The 17953-nt window shown below is 42.2% G+C and overlaps 1 protein-coding gene across 1 annotated transcript in view; it reads left to right on the top strand.

Annotated features, from left to right (window-relative positions):
• LOC126412674 (cytochrome P450 4C1-like) overlaps positions 1-17953 on the top strand; it is a 139030-nt gene that overhangs the window by 77409 nt on the left and 43668 nt on the right. The window contains exon 5 of the mRNA XM_050082378.1: positions 5654-5884. Within this exon, the coding sequence (XP_049938335.1) occupies positions 5654-5884 (231 nt within the window). The remainder of the gene's footprint in view (positions 1-5653; positions 5885-17953) is intronic.

Below are 17953 nucleotides of genomic sequence, written 5' to 3'. Positions count from 1 at the left end.
CGTGCGGTTCTAGGCGCTGCAGTCCGGAACAGCGGGACTGCTACGGTCGCAGGTTCGAATACTGCCTCGGGCATGGATGTGTGTGATGTCCTTAGGTTAGTTAGGTTTAAGTAGTTCTAAGTTCTAGGGGACTGATGACCTAAGATGTTAAGTCCCACAGTGCTCAGAGCCATTTGAACCATTTTGTCACTTTTAATTATTCAGGCTTCAGGTGAAAGCAACTGCACCATTACACTCATGAACATAAATGTAAACAACAGACACATGCTTAATACAGATTATGTCTAAATAAAATTTTACATGTTACTGTACTGATTACATATTATGTGTGCAACTGCATTAGACATAGAATGAGAAACGAAAAGCGAAAAAGTTTTAGCTGACCTTGGGAGCGGGAAATATGAATGGATTAGATCCCCATTTGCTACGTCTCAAGGTGTTTTCAGTGGTCGTTCAGATTGTATCTGCGATGAGGCCAAACAACAACAGCATCGTTTACATATCTGAACATACACGTAGGTTCCAAAGCCGCTGACTCCAAGGTACTTTCCTCGAAGTCTTCCGTAAACAAATTGGCAGTAACAGGAGGCAAGCGGCTATCCATCGCAGCTCACGTGACTGCTCAGAGTACTTGTCATTCAATAGAAAATAAGTCGAAGTCAACACATACCGAGTTGGGTACGTTAATACGAGTACAACAAACCTTACCTCAGTTAAACGTAACGAATCAGAGGAACACGAGAGAAGAGAGAGACCACATTAAAAGTTACTAGAATATCACTGTCATTTCAGACGCATTGCCTCTAATCTACGTGAGCAATTCGACTTTTTCTTAATGTGACTCTCACACTGACCTACTAATGGGCTCAACAGGATAGCGAGGTGTTTTGCTACACGCTGTGTCGAAGCACCTACATTACTCGCAATCAGCCTAAGAGGGACCCTTCCTCGTGACTTTAGAAAGCCTTATAACATAGAGAGAACAGCACAATAAGAATTATGACGATAGTCTCCTGTGACAATGAACCTGTCTTCAGGGGCTTGTTAGTTTTTTCTAACAATTTTTGTGTGTCAGCATCGGTCCTGCGATGCGCTGAGTCAGACAGCAAACATTGCATCTTTCGGACGTAATACTGTTTTTCGAAAACAACTGTAGCATTACGCTAGACCGTGGGTAAAATAACAGTATCCGGATCAAGTCAAAGCGAACGTGAGGCAGCCCTCTCAGCCGCCGTCACATTACACTCGGGCGGACACGCCCCAGCCAGCATACGACATGGCTCCTTCCTTACCTCCTCTTCAACATTAGAAGGTAGTTTAAAAACAGCCTCTTCAATAAAACTAATAAAAACCATACAATGGCAAGCGCTTGGGAATCGTTGCAAAATTTAAGCTCTTCCGTACCACGGATGAAGCTGTGTCGTCAAGAGCCTCCTCCGTGAGATTTATCACAGGTTTCTCCAGATACAGGATTAGATGGCGAGTCACCGAAACGTTCAAACTTCACAAAATGCCGGAAAGTTATAAAATGAAATTCCCAGTCAAACTGCACCGTCCAGCCAATCCCAATAAAAAGCTGAAGTTTTTGAAGTAATCATTAAATGATGCCGAAACAGTGTCATGTAAACAATATCCAAGTGCCGGTGAGTGTAATAGATCCTTTCACGAACAAGAGACGGGGGGTAGGGCGGTGGGGGGGGGGCAGGAGAATTAATGTGGTGTACAACTTTAGCAAAGTTTGGAACAGTATTTTGATGACGACACCTCAACAAATGCGACAACGCGCATTGTACTCTTACTGTACTACTGAGAAGTTTATCCCACCTCCGCAAGCAAGGATACATTTGCTCCCTGTAGAGGTAAATGATGCAGGACCTGGGTGTCTCCCGGCACATAGGATGCTCAAATTAATTGCAGGTGTACAACTGGGTGACATCGTCAGCACTTTTGCTTTGAAAATGGCAGCGTGTTCACCTCTCGAAATATCGGCGGCTGTCGTCGAGGTCACCCGGCTGCATTTCTGTAACGAATTTGAACGTTGTTTATGCCCAGAAAAACCCAGGACCCACAATATTTACTTGTAATTTACACAATTTTTACACAAGCATAAGAATGTAAAACTATACTTTCACGTAAGAATTTGAACAGTGAATGCGTGTAATGTTATGGGAGAAAAGTCGAGTTAAAGAGAATCGCATGGTAATGTCGACATAGCAGTATGAGCGAACGAGTAAGAAGCAAAAATTCAGTGTCGCACGCAACAGTCGGAGTGAATATTCGTGGTCGTTATTTTGAGACTCTAGTTTTGGTGTTGCATATACGGTTTAGGCACATACCGCAGACGAGGAAGCTAAACTGTAGACGTATTACTGTGCATATCGTAGGCCAACACTTCGGAAATTGAATCTGAAAATACGACTTGCAGCCAGCAGAGTCACGTGGCTACAGGGTGGAAGGTTTCCAGTGCGCGCAACTCAAACTGTTTCAATGCATATCGAGGACCGCATATTTCAAATACAGACGTGGTACACTAAGATGACAAAAGTCTTGGGGCCCGACCTTTGTCCGGAGTAGTGCAGCAGCTCGACATGGCAGCAGCAATCTGAACAGCTCCTGGTACTCCAGTGACACAACAAACTGTTACAAATCGGTTACTTCAAGGACAGCTCCGAGTCATACGTCCTGTAGTATGCATTTTACTGACGCCAAACCATCCGCGACTTCAATGGTGTCAAACAAGAGCTGATTGGTGGACAGCGAGGAGGTCTGTTTTGTTTTCTGATGAAACCTGGTTCTGCCTCGTTGCTCGTCATGGCTGTGTGTTGCTCTGTTGAAGGCTTGCGACCAACCTGTCTGTGTGCTAGGCGCACTGATCCTGCATGTGTTGTTATGGTCTGGGATGCGATTTCGTATGATAGCTGGAGCACTCTCATGGTTATCGCAAGCACCCTGACTGCAAGACCTGTGCGTGAGTCCCGTGATTTGACCTGTCATGCTGCCATTAATTAACATCATTCCAGGGGTGTTTTAGAACAGGATAATGCCGGCCCACGTGCCGCTGTCGTAACTCAACATGCTATACATAGTGTCGACATTTTGCCTTTGTCCGCTCTACCACCAGCTCTGTCTCCAGTCGAGCACATATGGCACATCATCGGACTATAACTGCAGCATCATCCACAAACAGCATCAACCATCCCTGTACTGACCAACCAAGTGCAACAGGAATGGAACTCCATCCCACGAACTGACATCCGGCACCTGTACAATACAATGCATACACGTTTCCATGTTTGCATTCTGGTGGTTACACCGGTTGTTAATGTACCAGCATTCCACATTTGCAATGGCTTAGCTCGCGCTTTATTTAACTGTGATTTTGCAGTGTTAAAGACTTAAATATGTTACCTGGATAATTTATTCCCAAAATTTAACAAGTCTATATTAATTATTTTTATGTTGGGATTTTTTTCTGTCATTGTATTTGGGGGGGGGGGATGTTTCCTTATAATGACAATCTATCGTTAAAGGAGAGAAGTGCACGCACGAAAACGCTACAAGTTTCCACTGGAAAAAACTGAATTTACTGTCTTCTGAAGACCTCACCAACTCTGCCTTGCTGTTACCAAACAGTACCTCCGGCTAGCTGTTTTCTGCGTGTTCTAGTATGAAAGCTTTGTCTATCTAGCAAATGCTAGCTCATTACCTCGTTCTGTTTCTTACAAAAAGCGGAAAACAACAACACTGATGATTACCAGTCGCTCTGTTTCTTACAAAACGCGGAAAAAAACAACACTGATGTTTACCACTCATTCCCGACTTCATACATCCTGAAATTTTTAAACCACAGGTCTGCTCCATAGGGCCTACGACTTTCGTCCTACCTTTGCGAAGTCTGTAAGCAGACTGTGAGCAACTAAAATTTCTCCACGAAATTATTTGAAGCTGCTGACCTTTCGATTAACCAGTTTCTAAGGCGGAATATACACTGATAAGCAAAAATATTGTGAATACTGGCCACTGCGGCGTTCAATGCCGCCTGATGGCGTTGTGGGCAGGTGACGCGGTAACAAAAGTATGAAAGCGGAGCAGACACAGAGGGGGGATCACCCTAGCGAAGATACGGGCTGCAAATGGGGAAATCCATTTGACATATACGGCCTTGGTAAAGGGCAGATTATTACTGCACAGAGCCTGTGAACGAGCATCGGAAATGGCGGAAGTTGGTCGAATGTTCACGTGCTACTGTCATGGGCATCTATGGAAAGACGTAGAAGGACAGTGAAACTACCACTGGGCGCTAAGTGATTGGACGTACACGAATCTGCTCTATTATGTAGGATAGATGGTGAACTGTGGCATCTCTGACGAAAGAGAACAAAACTGGTGCACGTAGAAGTGTTTTGGAGCACACCATTCATTGTACGTTGCTGAAAATGGAGCTCCAGACCAGACCGTCCCTAGAATTTCACATGTTGACCCAATGCCATCATCAGTTATGTTTGCTATGAGCACGGGACCTTCGGTCTTCGACCATCAATCAATAGAAACATGCTGGCACTTCGGGTGAATCAAATTCTTGCTACACTAGATCGATGGCCGTCTCCATAATTGCCGTCAACTGTACGAACAGTGGCTCGAAATGTGCAGCGCTCCAAGTATGCAAGCTTGCAGGAGCAGTATTATGCCATGAGAGATATTCTCGATTTCTTGCATTGGACTTGTGGTAGTAATCAAAGACATACGGACAACTGTGAACCACCTGCATCACTTCATATCTGATAACATCGATGAAGGCAATGTCATCTTTCAGCAGCATAATTGTCCGTGACTCGGAGCCAGAACCATGCTGCACTGGTCTGAAGAGCATTACAGTGAACTCTCATTGATGTTCGGCGACACATTCACCTGATGTAAATCCTATGGAATTCACCTGGACCACTACCAGGTGCCATCACTGTGTATGCATTCAGCAGTCCGTTTTATACGCGTATTATACGGCCTGTGCGTGGACATCTAGTGCTACATGCTTACACAAACCTGCCTACTAACTGTCGTATCCATGATACACAGAATCAGTGATGTATTTTGTTGCAAAGACGGATGAACAAGCTAGGAAGCAGGTGGTCATGAAAGTTTTGACGCATCAGTATAGGCACTTCATTCGGATATGTCCCAGTAATGCTCATACTACTTATTGAAAGATGCTTCTTTCTGTCAGTCCTCTGAGAAATTTCTTTTTCAAAAGTGTATGGCCAAATACTGGAGTTTCTTTGGAAATCACTTGCCTTTGCAAACAGGAGGCTTTTAGCTAGATAAAGGGAAGGATGATCCACCGTCTCTAGGCTCGAGAATGGTACCCATTTCCCGGAAGCTGGATTACTGACATTAGCTTTCACAATAGCGACCACTACTGACAGATAGGAGCAACCAGGAACTGATACGTAACTGTTTATACATTTAATTAATGTTTTTACTTTGACCATGAATTAAATTTTGGCTCTTATATTCTTGATTTTATTTAGGGAGTTTCACCAGTATTCATAATTTGGGCGATATGATTTGATTAACAGACACTACTGTTCGTGGCCTTTTGTCTGTCCCTGCCCCTAGGTGGAGACTAGCACTGACGAGTTCCACACGGTTTTTACAGATGATGATACTGCGGCCATGGATGCAGAACAAGTTCCTGCTGCAGCTGACCTCCAAAGGACGTGGTGTGTTCAAGTTCGTGAAAATTATGCAGGACTGGGCCCTTAAGTGCATCGCCATGGGGTCGGCAGCCGCAGAGGATGGACCTACCAAGACACGCCAGCGTCTGCTGGAAGCTCTTCTCAAGCCAGGCAATCAGACTGCAATGCCACTCGATGAGGTTCAGGGAGAGGTGAGTCATAGGCAGAGACACTCATCCGTCCTCCATTTTCTCATTGTTTTCCTCTTCCTGCTAATTCTCTACTACCTTGCCCCTTTACACTCCATCCACACCTGTAGCCTCCTCCTCCTCCTCCTCATCCCCATTCGTCTTCTTCTCCTCCCATCTACCTGTTTTTTCCAACTTCATTCCTTCTGCACTTCCATCTTCATCTACACTTCTCTTCCTCCTCTCTCACTTTAACCTTATCACTGCATCATTTCTACTTCTTTTTCATTCTTGCTTCACCACTTCATCCAACTCTTCCTCCTCCTGCTCATCATCCATTGTTTTACTCCCCATCACTTTATCCACATCTTCTGACCTCCATTCCGTTTTCCTCATCCACATCACTTTCTCTCTTGCATCACATTGTCCTACTCATATTTCCAGTTTGCCTTCATTTTCCCTCGACCACTTCATCCAACTCTTTCTCTGTCTCATTCTCCTTCATTTCTTCAGCTCCTGTTTCTGCTCCATTTCCATTTCATTTCTTTCATATTCACTTTTCTTCCACCTCCTTCACTTTATCCTTATCTCTCTCCTAGTTCTACACCTCTTTCAGCTTTCCTCGGACAATTCATCGAAATCTTCCTCTACCTGCCCACCCACCTCTACTTTATTCCCCGCAGCTTCTTCCTCATATTGATCCTTCACCTTCCTTTTCTTCTTCCATCCTGAATTCTCCTTTTGCTCCTTTTTTTCTTCTTCCTTTCTTTTGAATCTTTGGTTCAGTATCACCTTTATTTGTCTGTTTTTATACCTTTTTCTTTCAGCTTGCCTTCATATAATACTGCCTTCTTTGAGTATTATTTTCTCTTACTTTTTTGCTTCGTTTTCGTCCCTTACCCACATTATCTTTCTTCTTCTCCTCCCTTTCTTTCCTCTCCCAGTTCTTTCCTCCTTCTTCTCCCTCCTCCTTCCCTTCACTCCCATCATTATATTTCTCTACTGTCTGTTACACATTTCATTCTACTTTCTTCTCCCACTTCTTTTCTTGTCTTTTTTCTTCATCTTGTTCTTCTATTCTTAGCCTATATCATTTACACTCTTATGTCCTCATTTACATCTCCATTCACTATTGCTGTATTTTTAGACTTCTCCTGGTTTTTCGTCTTATCTCTTGTTCCCCTCCTACCCCTTTTATCTTTGTTGTCCTACTCATTCGCTTCATCCTCCTTTTCCTCCGACCTTTTCTCCCTTATAGCTCTTCATCTTGCCATTTTTCTCCATTTTTCATAGACAAAAAATATGCTCTTACGAACTAAATCGGTAGGGTGAAAAATTCTCAGCTTGACAATGCATGTTTTTAAAGGAAAAAACACATTTCTTTTTTTACATTGCTCACATAATTATTTTACTCAGTAGATTCCATTAATGAAGAGCAATTTGTTACAATCTGTGAATAAAACCATCTTTCCACTTTCATCAATATTGTCCCTGCAACGTGAGAAATTATCACTTTGATCTAGTAACATAGAGTTTATTAATGAAACACTTAAAATAAGAACAACAAACTTAGAAGCAGAAAGACTCTTTCTTTTGTCAAGATACGTTTTTATTGTAGTGAACATTAGCTTATCAGTAACCTGTTAGTGATCATAAAATGTGTATTCATTGGAGGTACAAGAAAAGACGAACCTCAAGTTCTTGTTGTTTGTCAGTTCTTCTATTTTACCGAAAATATTACGTCGCATAGCTCAGAAAAGTTCACGTCTTTCGAGTGCTTGACATTTTCCCATTTTAAGCACATTAATATGATGGCTATGATTTAACAGTGCTATTATTTGTTTCAACGTCATCTGGGTGCAATACCCTGCGAACTATCACATATATATATACAGGGTGTTACAAAAAGGTACGGCCAAACTTTCAGGAAACATTCCTCACACACAAAGAAAGAAAATATGTTATGTGGACATGTGTCCGGAAACGCTTACTTTCCATGTTAGAGCTCATTTTATTACTTCTCTTCAAATCACATTAATCATGGAATGGAAACACACAGTAACAGAACGTACCAGCGTGACTTCAAACACTTTGTTACAGGAAATGTTCAAAATGTCCTCCGTTAGCGAGGATACATGCATCCACCCTGCGTTGCATGGAATCCCTGATGCACTGATGCAGCCCTGGAGAATGGCGTATTGTATCACAGCCGTCCACAATACGAGCACGAAGAGTCTCTACATTTGGTACCGGGGGTTGCATAGACAAGAGCTTTCAAATGCCTCCATAAATGAAAGTCAAGAGGGTTGAGGTCAGGAGAGCGTGGAGGCCATGGAATTGGTCCGCCTCTACCAATCCATCGATCACCGAATCTGTTGTTGAGAAGCGTACGAACACTTCGACTGAAATGTGCAGGAGCTCCATCGTGCATGAACCACATGTTGCGTCGTACTTGTAAAGGCACATGTTCTAGCAGCACATGTAGAGTATCCCGTATGAAATCATGGCGGTGAATCGAGGAAGTACAGTACATACTGACAAAACTAAAATGAGCTCTAACATGGAAATTAAGCATTTCCGGGCACACGTCCACATAACATCTTTTCATCATTTGTGTGTGAGGAATGCTTCCTGAAAGTTTGGCCGTATCTTTTTATAACACCCTATATATATATATATATATATATATATATATATATATATATATATATATACTGTCTTCATGAAAGAGATATTTTAAAAAAAAAGTGGTTTCCTTTCTCAACTAGCGTGACATATTTGATATAATTTTGCAAATCCACAATACATAATCACAAAAGTTCTCAAACCAAAGATGCATGTTTAAGAAAGAAGATGTTACTAAATTGAAAATTTCTTCCACAAATACAAAGTAGCTTATTTTGTTAGCATATCAACTCTGAATTGGTGGTGTTAATATAGTATGCTCTGTGCAAGATGCATCAAAAGCTCCAGTCTCGTGCAGGAGATTGTGATAATGAATATTGAACACTTTCTGTTTTTCGCTTGTCTGTCCTGTTGGTACGTGAAGTTAGGGCGAGGAACGAAATCAGGGTGTGCAGCAATTCAGCCTAATTTTACTGCTGCTGGTAGCCTTCCAACAGACTTACCTGCTCACCCTATAACAGAAAGAGTATGTAGCGACCCTCCACTCTGTTTTTACGCAAAACCATTTAAATTTTTCGAATTTCAAACATATCTAATGAAATACACCTTTTTAGCTACTGAAACGTTACTAAAGTGCAGCTAATAAATCACCGAGATGGAAGATAGAGCTATGATAAATTATATTTTAATCTTTTTCTTGTTGCTCCTCACTGAAAGTGTGGTTCACTGAAAAATATGGCTCATTGGAAGAGTACTTTGTGTCCATGGAGTATGAACCAGGTTTGATTATTTCAATTAGAACACTAAGTATGCTTTTGCCATTTTAATTAACTTTTAAATAGAAAATCTTCACTTTAAAATTGTTTAGGAATATGCAACAACTATAACCACATCACTTATAAAAGGTCAGAACAGGCTCTACAACAGAGTCCAGCAATCATTTTATAACAGCGCAGATCAGTGTCGAATTATTAATGCATATCAAAAGATGTTAGGTCAAGGAGAACACTGATAGGAAAGTGACCAATCTGATAGTACACAGAAGTTGTTGTTTAAATATCGACTTTCTACAGTCATAGAAAATCAGACATAGGAAATCTACTTTACAAATGTTTTCAAATTAATAGCTACGCTAAATTATAAAAATAACAATAGTGCCAATAACATTTATTAATTTTAAACATCATTCTACAATTTAGAACAGTGTAATTACTATAAATGGGAAAAAGTCCGTGTATTATCGTGCGATCTGGTTATCTGAGGGTGCTTTTTACTCCGAGTATTTGTATATATTGAGCACTCCAGTTGTTTGTGGGCACCGTCAAGTACAAACATAACGAAAATGAGCCATTCATCAGTTCCATGCAACATCCAGACTGCTTGCTTTTCCCTTGTAACATTTTCATTACATCATAATGATGCAGAGAATTTAAATCTGTGACGCAATCCATTAAGCCTCCTGACAAGAACAAAATCAAATATGGAATAAGACGATTTAGTGTGGAGACTCAGTGGCAAAGTCTTCCTTTGAAAATGGTATCACTACAAAAGTCTGCACCTGACAACATATCGCAAAATTCAAATTTGGAAAACCATAGAATCAGAACTTGCCTTCCCTAAGCGTTCTACGTGAAGTTATGGAGTTTATGGAAATTTTATCTTCATATAAAACGAGAGCTTCACCTTATTCATACTAATAACACTCTTCGAAACATATTTTTTGTGCCACGTGGGTCTCGAAATATAAATATTTGAACACTGAGTGTCCATAAAATGGTTCACAGAACAGATTTCAAAATGGTTCAAATGGCTCTGAACACTATGGGACTTAACGTCTGAGGTCATCAGTCCCCTAGACTTAGAATTACTTAAACCTAACTAACCTAAGGGCATCACACACATCCGTGACCGAGGCAGGATTCGAACCTGCGACCGTAGCAGCAGCGCGGTTCCGGACTGAAGCGCCTAGAACCGCTCGGCCACAATGGCCGGCGAACACATTCACAGTTTGAAGGTAATACTAACCACATACGGCGCACTGTGCCGTCGCAATTTCGTCATCAGCAATAAAGTCATACAGAAAAGGTGACAACACATATCCTGCACATAGCATAGACATACTTGTTCATGTGGGACCAAGTTCCATTCCTTATCACATTACTCGTCGTTTCAGAATAGACCTTAAACTAAACTCGTGAAGTGAATTTGAATGGTAGGAACTCATTGTCCTTTGAACTTTGGCTCTTACAGAGTGTGCACACTTAAACAGCTGCTGTGTGACAGACTCAACTTACCTCTGTGATGTCCGCCCCCGCCTGTTGCTGATTCCGCCACCATTCATTTCCTTACCCTCTCAACGTTACATTTAGGCGTATCCTGCAGCTTCTTTCATCATTCCTTACTGTCGCATCTGATGCATTTTACATATCTCTAACATATTTTTTCCCTCAAATGTCAAACTTCCCTATAGCGTTGTAATTTTCTACTCCACTATTTTTCATTCCGGCCCCATCTAAGTCAGAGGCATAAGTCCACCCACGTACCTGAGGACCGTCTTTGTTGGTTTACTGCATCTTAACAATTCTGTAGACTGGAAGTGTACCTACTCACAATGTTCTGTAAGATTCTCGAATCCCATATAGTCCATACATGTGGACACCTTCCTATTTATGTGCTGACTGCGTATCTCTCCTTGGTTAAGGGTGTAACATATATGGATAATTGGCCATTTGCTATCTAAAAAATCTCAGATATCACCTTGGTTTACTGCGAGACAATTATCGGAAGACAACTAATTCAGGAAACTGCAACTGTATCATAGCACAATGTGGTATAAACTCATGAAACACTGGGTACGTGGACGATCATATGGAACGACTGAGAAATTCGTTTTTTCATCTACCACTGGCTGTCGAGAGCATGCCCTTATAGGGACACGTTGCCTATTCTGGCCTCTTATTGGCTAGCATTCGAGGACAGAGACCCCCAGACACCGTGACCCAATGAGTTGTGCCAATCTGAGGGTGAAGGTGCGTGGAGAAAGAAGTACATAGTATGACAGTGCTTTATATCCTGTTTCAATTCTGTGGAAACATTTTCATGTGGCTTGCGATAAGCTGTGGTGCACATTGCACAGTGGCAAGTTAATGAAAAATAGCGTGGCATCCTTCAAAAATACTCATTGCTGGTAGATTGAGCAGACTGCTAAAATCATTCCGACCCTTGCTGCAGTCAAGGTCAGTGTGGTCAATGGACATACGACCATGCAATGTACAGGGTGATTCACAAAGATAAGCATATATTTTAATATGTTATTCTACAACTAAAACTAAAGAAAAAAATTTCATTTAAACATAGGTCAGAAAATGTTTAGTTACGGAATTAGGGCTAATGAAAGATTTTGCCTGAAATTTAACAACTTCGCTAATATGAAGCCATCGCAAAACTGTACGAGGTTAAAGTAAAGCAAGATTTCCATTTATTTTGTTGTTATCGGTCTGATGAATCTAATAACGCATGTCCCAGACGAGTATGTGCAGTAGTTTTCCAGAACATTCAGAGAAACAAAGATTATTATAAAAGTGAACTTGTTTACTTTCCATTAAGATTGCAGAAACGTTTATGTCATTGTTGGCAACCGTTAGTGAGCTGTTTCAGAGTTTCCTAACCTTCAAACGAGTTAGTTTTCTGTATTGTTCAGTGAAAGAACATAATAACAACAGTGTATTTAAGTGAAACCACATAGTAACTGTTGTACTTTGTAGATTATTTATGAAACAGGGATGCATTTCAAATTTACGACAGAGGAATACGCCGATATGTTGTTTATTTTTTATTTTATTTTTCCAAAATTAAATTGTCTACAACTTCTGTTGAAAACTTTGTGCAGTTGTCTGAAATTTACAGAACAAATTGGGTCAAGTAGCTAATAAATTAAAAATTTTACGAGATTACATCATTGCTTCTGTGGATGTACTAGAAAACTACTGTAAATACACGTCTGGGACATGTTTTATTAGATTCCCCAGATCTATAACAACAAAATAAATAGAAATCGTGCTTTGCTTTAACCTCGTACAGCTTTGCAATGGCTTCATGTTAGCGAAGTTGCTAAATCTAAGGCAAAATCTTTTAAGCAGTAACTCCGCAAGTAAACATTTGCGGACCTGTGTTTATATGAATTTTTTTCTTTAGTTTTATTTGCAGAATAACATATTAAAATATTTGCGTATCTTCGTGAATCACCCTGCATTTTGCATAAGGGACACAACGGGAGAGAACGAAACATTAGTGAAGTGGGCCTGACAAGTACACATTCACTTGTAATGCCCGTGTGAAAAGTCTGGCTCTTATGTAAAGTCCACGCAATCACGTTTTCGGCTGTAGAATTCACTGGAGATGACTCGAAGAATGAACCTACGTCTTACTCTGAACTCTGTCGCACTGCTTAAGTCAAATATAAAAATGGGTTGTTGCATAATTCTTTGCAGCCTGTGGTCTTGTAGATTTACTGTAAATTAATTACCAGAATGTTTTTCTAGTTTCACTTAAAAATGATTACATAAATCTACACACAAATAAGTACTCTTTCATACAGCTGTACAGCGATTGTTTCATCTATTACATTAGAATAATATTAACACAAACATGAATCATTAGATATGGAATGGAGTGCGAATGCTAAGATTCTGTAAGGGGCAAATCCTGAAAAACACGAGTCGCCATACCCCGAGCCCTTCGGTCCCATTCATAAGAAATAGCGATCAGGAGGCCCCCATTTCTCGATTCACACCTGGCCTATTATAAGGACACGTTTATGCACCTCAGGCACGCCACACGTCCTGCTCGGCAGAATCCTTGTTACATCTACGCTGAAGCCTCCCTGATCAGTGCTCGCCTGGAGTAATTACCCTGCAGCCGTTCACATAGCTCGCAGTCAAACACGGCCTCGCTGAAGTGACATTGAAGAGGCCAATCATGGCTACAGTTCGAGGCCATGTGGCGATGCTCACGGCTCGTAATACAAACCATCTTTGTATCATCGCCTGGCGAGGGTCACAGCGAGCAGCGATGCTGTGGTTCAAATGGGCCGTTAAGGCTCCGCAGGCTTGCTGCCGCCAGGACAAGCCGGCGAGCAGGGAGTAGCGACATGGCAACAAAAATCCACCCTAAATATTGCTGGGTCCACAAGAAATAGGACCTACACTACTGGCCATTAAAATTGCTACACCACGAAGATGACGTGCTACAGACGCGAAATTTAACCGACAGGAAGAAGATGATGTGACTTGCAAATGATTAGCTTTTCAGAGCATTCACACAAGGTTGGCGCCGGTGGCGACACCTGCAACGTGCTGACATGAGGAATGTTTCCAACCGATTTCTCATACACAAACAGCAGTTGACTGGCGTTGCCTGATGAAACGTTGTTGTGATGCCTCGTGTAAGGAGGAGAAATTCGTACCATTACGTTTCCGACTTTGATAAAGGTCGGATTGTAGCCTATCGCGATTGCGGTTTATCGTATCGCGACATTGCTGCTCGCGTTGGTCGAGATCCAATGACTGTTAGCAGAATATGGAATCGGTGGGTTCAGGAGGGTAATACGGAACGCCGTGCTGGACCCCAACGGCCTCGTATCACTAGCAGTCGAGATGACAGGCATCTTATCCGCATGGCTGTAACGGATCGTGCAGCCACCTCTCGATCCCTGAGTCAAAAGATGGGGACGTTTGCAAGACAACAACCATCTGCACCAACGGTTCGACGAAGTTTGCAGCAGCAAGGACTATCAGCTCGGAGACCATGGCTGCGGTTACCCTTGACACTGCATCATAGACAGGAGCGCCTGCGATGGTGTACTCAACGACGAACCCGGGTGCACGAATGGCAAAACGTCATTTTTTCGGATGAATCCAGGTTCTGCTTACAGTATCATGATGGTCGCATCCGTGTTTGGCGACATCGCGGTGAACGCACATTGGAAGAGTGTATTCGTCATCGCCCTACTGGCATATCACATGGCGTGATGGTATGGGGTGCCATTGGTTACACGTCTTGTTCGCATTGACGGCACTTTGAACAGTGGACGTTATATTTCAGATGTGTTACGACCCGTGGCTTGGCTCTGAGCACTATGGGGCGACAGTAGCGGTCGTGCGGTTCCAGACTGAAGCGCCTAGAACCGCTCGGCCACTCCGGCCGGCTACGACCCGTGGCTCTACCCTTCATTTGATCCCTGTGAAACCCTACATTTCAGCAGGATAATGCATGACCGCACGTTGCAGGTCCTGCACGGGCCTTTCTGGATACAGAACATGTTCGACTGCTGCCCTGGCCAGCACATTCTCCAGATCTCTCACCAATTGAAAACGTCTGGTCAATGGTGGCCGAGCAACTGGCTCATCACAATACGCCAGTCACTACTCTTGATGAACTGTGGTATCATGTTGAAGGTGCATGGGCACCTGTACCTGTACACGCCATCCAATGTCTGTTTGACTCAATGCCCAGGCGTATCAAGAACGTTATTACGGCCAGAGCTGGTTGTTCTGGCTACTGATTTCTTAGGATCTATGCACCCAAATTGCGTGAAAATGTAATCACATGTCAGTTCTAGTATAATATATCTGTCCAATGAATACCCGTTTATCATCTGCATTTCTTCTCGGTGTAGCAAGTTTAATGGCCAGCCGGCCGGAGTGGCCGTGCGGTTCTAGGCGCTACAGTCTGGAGCCGAGCGACCGCTACGGTCACAGGTTCGAATCCTGCCTCGGGTATGGACGTGTGTGATTTCTTTAGGTTAGTTAGGTTTAATTAGTTCTAAGTTCTAGGCGACTGATGACCACAGAAGTTAAGTCACGTAGTGCTCAGAGCCATTTGAACCATTTAATAGCCAGTAGTGTACTTCAATAGTGATACCGTTAATGTTACACAGAATACCGTATCCCCAGCGCACAGACAACTGCAGTAAGCCTCAGATCGACAGTTGTAGAAATTAGTACCACTGGTTTCGGAAAATTTGAAATTTGTGGTAAGTTCCTATGGGACCAAACTGCCAAGGTCATCAGTCTCTAGGCTCACACACTACTTAATCTAACTTAAAATAACTTACCCTACGGGCAACACACACACCCATGACCAAGGGAAGATCGAACCTCCAACAGGGGGAGCTATGTGAACTGTGGCAAGGTGTCCCAGACCACACAGCTACCCCGTGTGGCGCTTGTTTCGTTTTGAGTCATCAGTCCACTGACTGGTGTGATGCAGCTAGCCATCCTCTTTGTACCAACATCTTCATCTCAGAGCAGCATTTCCAATCTCTTTCCAGCCCTACAGTTTTTACGCTCTACATTTCCCTCTACTACTATAGAAGTTTTTATCTGATGTCTTCTGTCCCAAATACATTACTGAGATGGGGTCGCCTGCATGCCTCAACGATACAGATAGTGATACTGTAGGTGGAACAAAAAAAAAGAGAGGGATATCTATGGAGAGATCAAGCAAACTTTGGTTGCTGGATGAAAGACTGATCTGGCCTTGTAACGTTAGCCATCACAGGTTGCTGTACTAGTACTGTGAATAGCTGAAAGCTATGGGAAACTACTGGTTACATTTCCCAAAAAGATATTGAATGGTAAAATGATGATGGCATCCTGTTGAGTAAAATATTCCAGAGGTAAAATAGTCCTCTGTTTGTATCTCTGGGTGGGGACTACTCAGGAGGATGTCGACGTTAGGAAAGCAAAAGTGCTATTCTACGGATAGGAAGTGATGTTGGATTCCTTAAGCTGGTAGGTAAGTTACAAAGTATGATAGTGAAATGGATCGGTTGTATGCTGGCGTAAGCTGTCGCCAGCGAGCAGGCAGAAAAGAGGTTGCGAGAAGATCGATAGAGGCTGAAGATGGAGTGGTAAGAAAAGCGCCGCCAATGCCCTCTCAGCCGGCAATATTTAGATCGCAGCCGCGGACCGGAGGGGCTAGTCAGTCATCCTGCGAGTCATTTGCAGTCGCAGACAGCCGCAGTCGCAATCAGAGTCTCAGTATCGGGCAGCACATAGATACCAGAGTATTATTTATAGCTGGACTTGTACTTCACCTGGACTGAGGCTAACGTGGACTATTACGGAAGAGCTTGTACCACAACCCCTGGACCCTTTGTTTATGTTAATAAAGAACCCAGTTAATACATCCATGCAATTGTGTTATAGAAAAGGATACTAGCCACCAAACGACATCCTCTCCTTACTTCCCATGGTACAAGCCTATAGTGACGAGGTGACACAAAAGGTTGCAGTGAGATATAGTGAGCATTAGTAAAACTCAGTGACAGGATGAATAGGGCTTCTCATCACTTGAGTACAGGCTATAAATACAAAAACAAACAGAGGTAACGCAGGTGTATGTTAACAATGAACAAGAAAATAGGAATGCAGGTAAGCTACTATGAGCAACATAGTGAATGCATTACCGTAGCCAAGACAGTCATAAAGCCAACAAGTTTGTACGCCATGTAACTCTGCAGATGATGAAGACAAATATGTTGAATTAAAATACTTTATGCAGATAGTTAAGGAAGAAGAAAATTTAAGTGCGACAAGTGATTAGAATTCGGTAGTAGGAAGACAAGGAAAAACAGTGTGAGAATATGGACTGGGGGAAAGGAATGAAAGCGGAAGCTGTCTGGCAATACTATTAACAGAAGACAATTTAATCGTCGCTATCACTTGGTTTAAGAAGCCTAAAAAATGGTCGTATATGTGGAACAGACCTGGAGGTACCAGAAGGTTTCATATTGATTATATAATGGTAGAACAGAGATTTCAGAGCCAGACTTCAAGCTTTACGACACTTCCAGGCACAGTTATGGACTCTGACCATAACTAATTGGTTACGAAATGTAGATTAAATCTGAATCACTTGAAGAACCTTAGAAAAGTAAGGAGATGGAAGCTTGATAAGTTGAAAGAAGGAGAAACTGATGAGAGTTTCAAAGGAAAACAATGGAGACGAATACAGTAGAACGGGTAGCTTTGAATTATGGAATAGTGAAGGCAGCAGTGAATCAAACAGCCAAAACAAAACAAGGTCTAGTAAAAACCCTTGTGTATCGCAGGAGATACTGAATTTATTTGATGGAAGGAGAAATTATAAAAATGCAGCACATAAAGTAGAAGAAAAGGAACGCAAATGTCTAAAAAATGAAATTAATAGACAGTACAAAATGGCTAAGCAGTAATGATACGAGGATAAATGTAAGCCAATAGAAACCTGTATAACAAGGAGAAAGAGACACCACCTAGAAGGAAATTGAAAAGGCCTTTGGAGAAAAGGGAAGCAGCTGCATGAGTATCAAGAGATCAGTTGCAAAACCAGTACTAAGTAAAGATAGGTAAGCTAAAAGGCAGAAGGAGTACATGTTGTTGTTGTTGTGGTCTTCAGTCCTGAGACTGGTTTGATGCAGCTCTC

This window comes from Schistocerca serialis, chromosome 7 (assembly GCF_023864345.2).
Source record: "Schistocerca serialis cubense isolate TAMUIC-IGC-003099 chromosome 7, iqSchSeri2.2, whole genome shotgun sequence".
NCBI classification, from domain to species: Eukaryota; Metazoa; Arthropoda; class Insecta; order Orthoptera; family Acrididae; genus Schistocerca; species Schistocerca serialis.
Note: the sequence above shows the minus strand (reverse complement) of the source record. Positions and strands in the feature narration are given on the sequence as shown.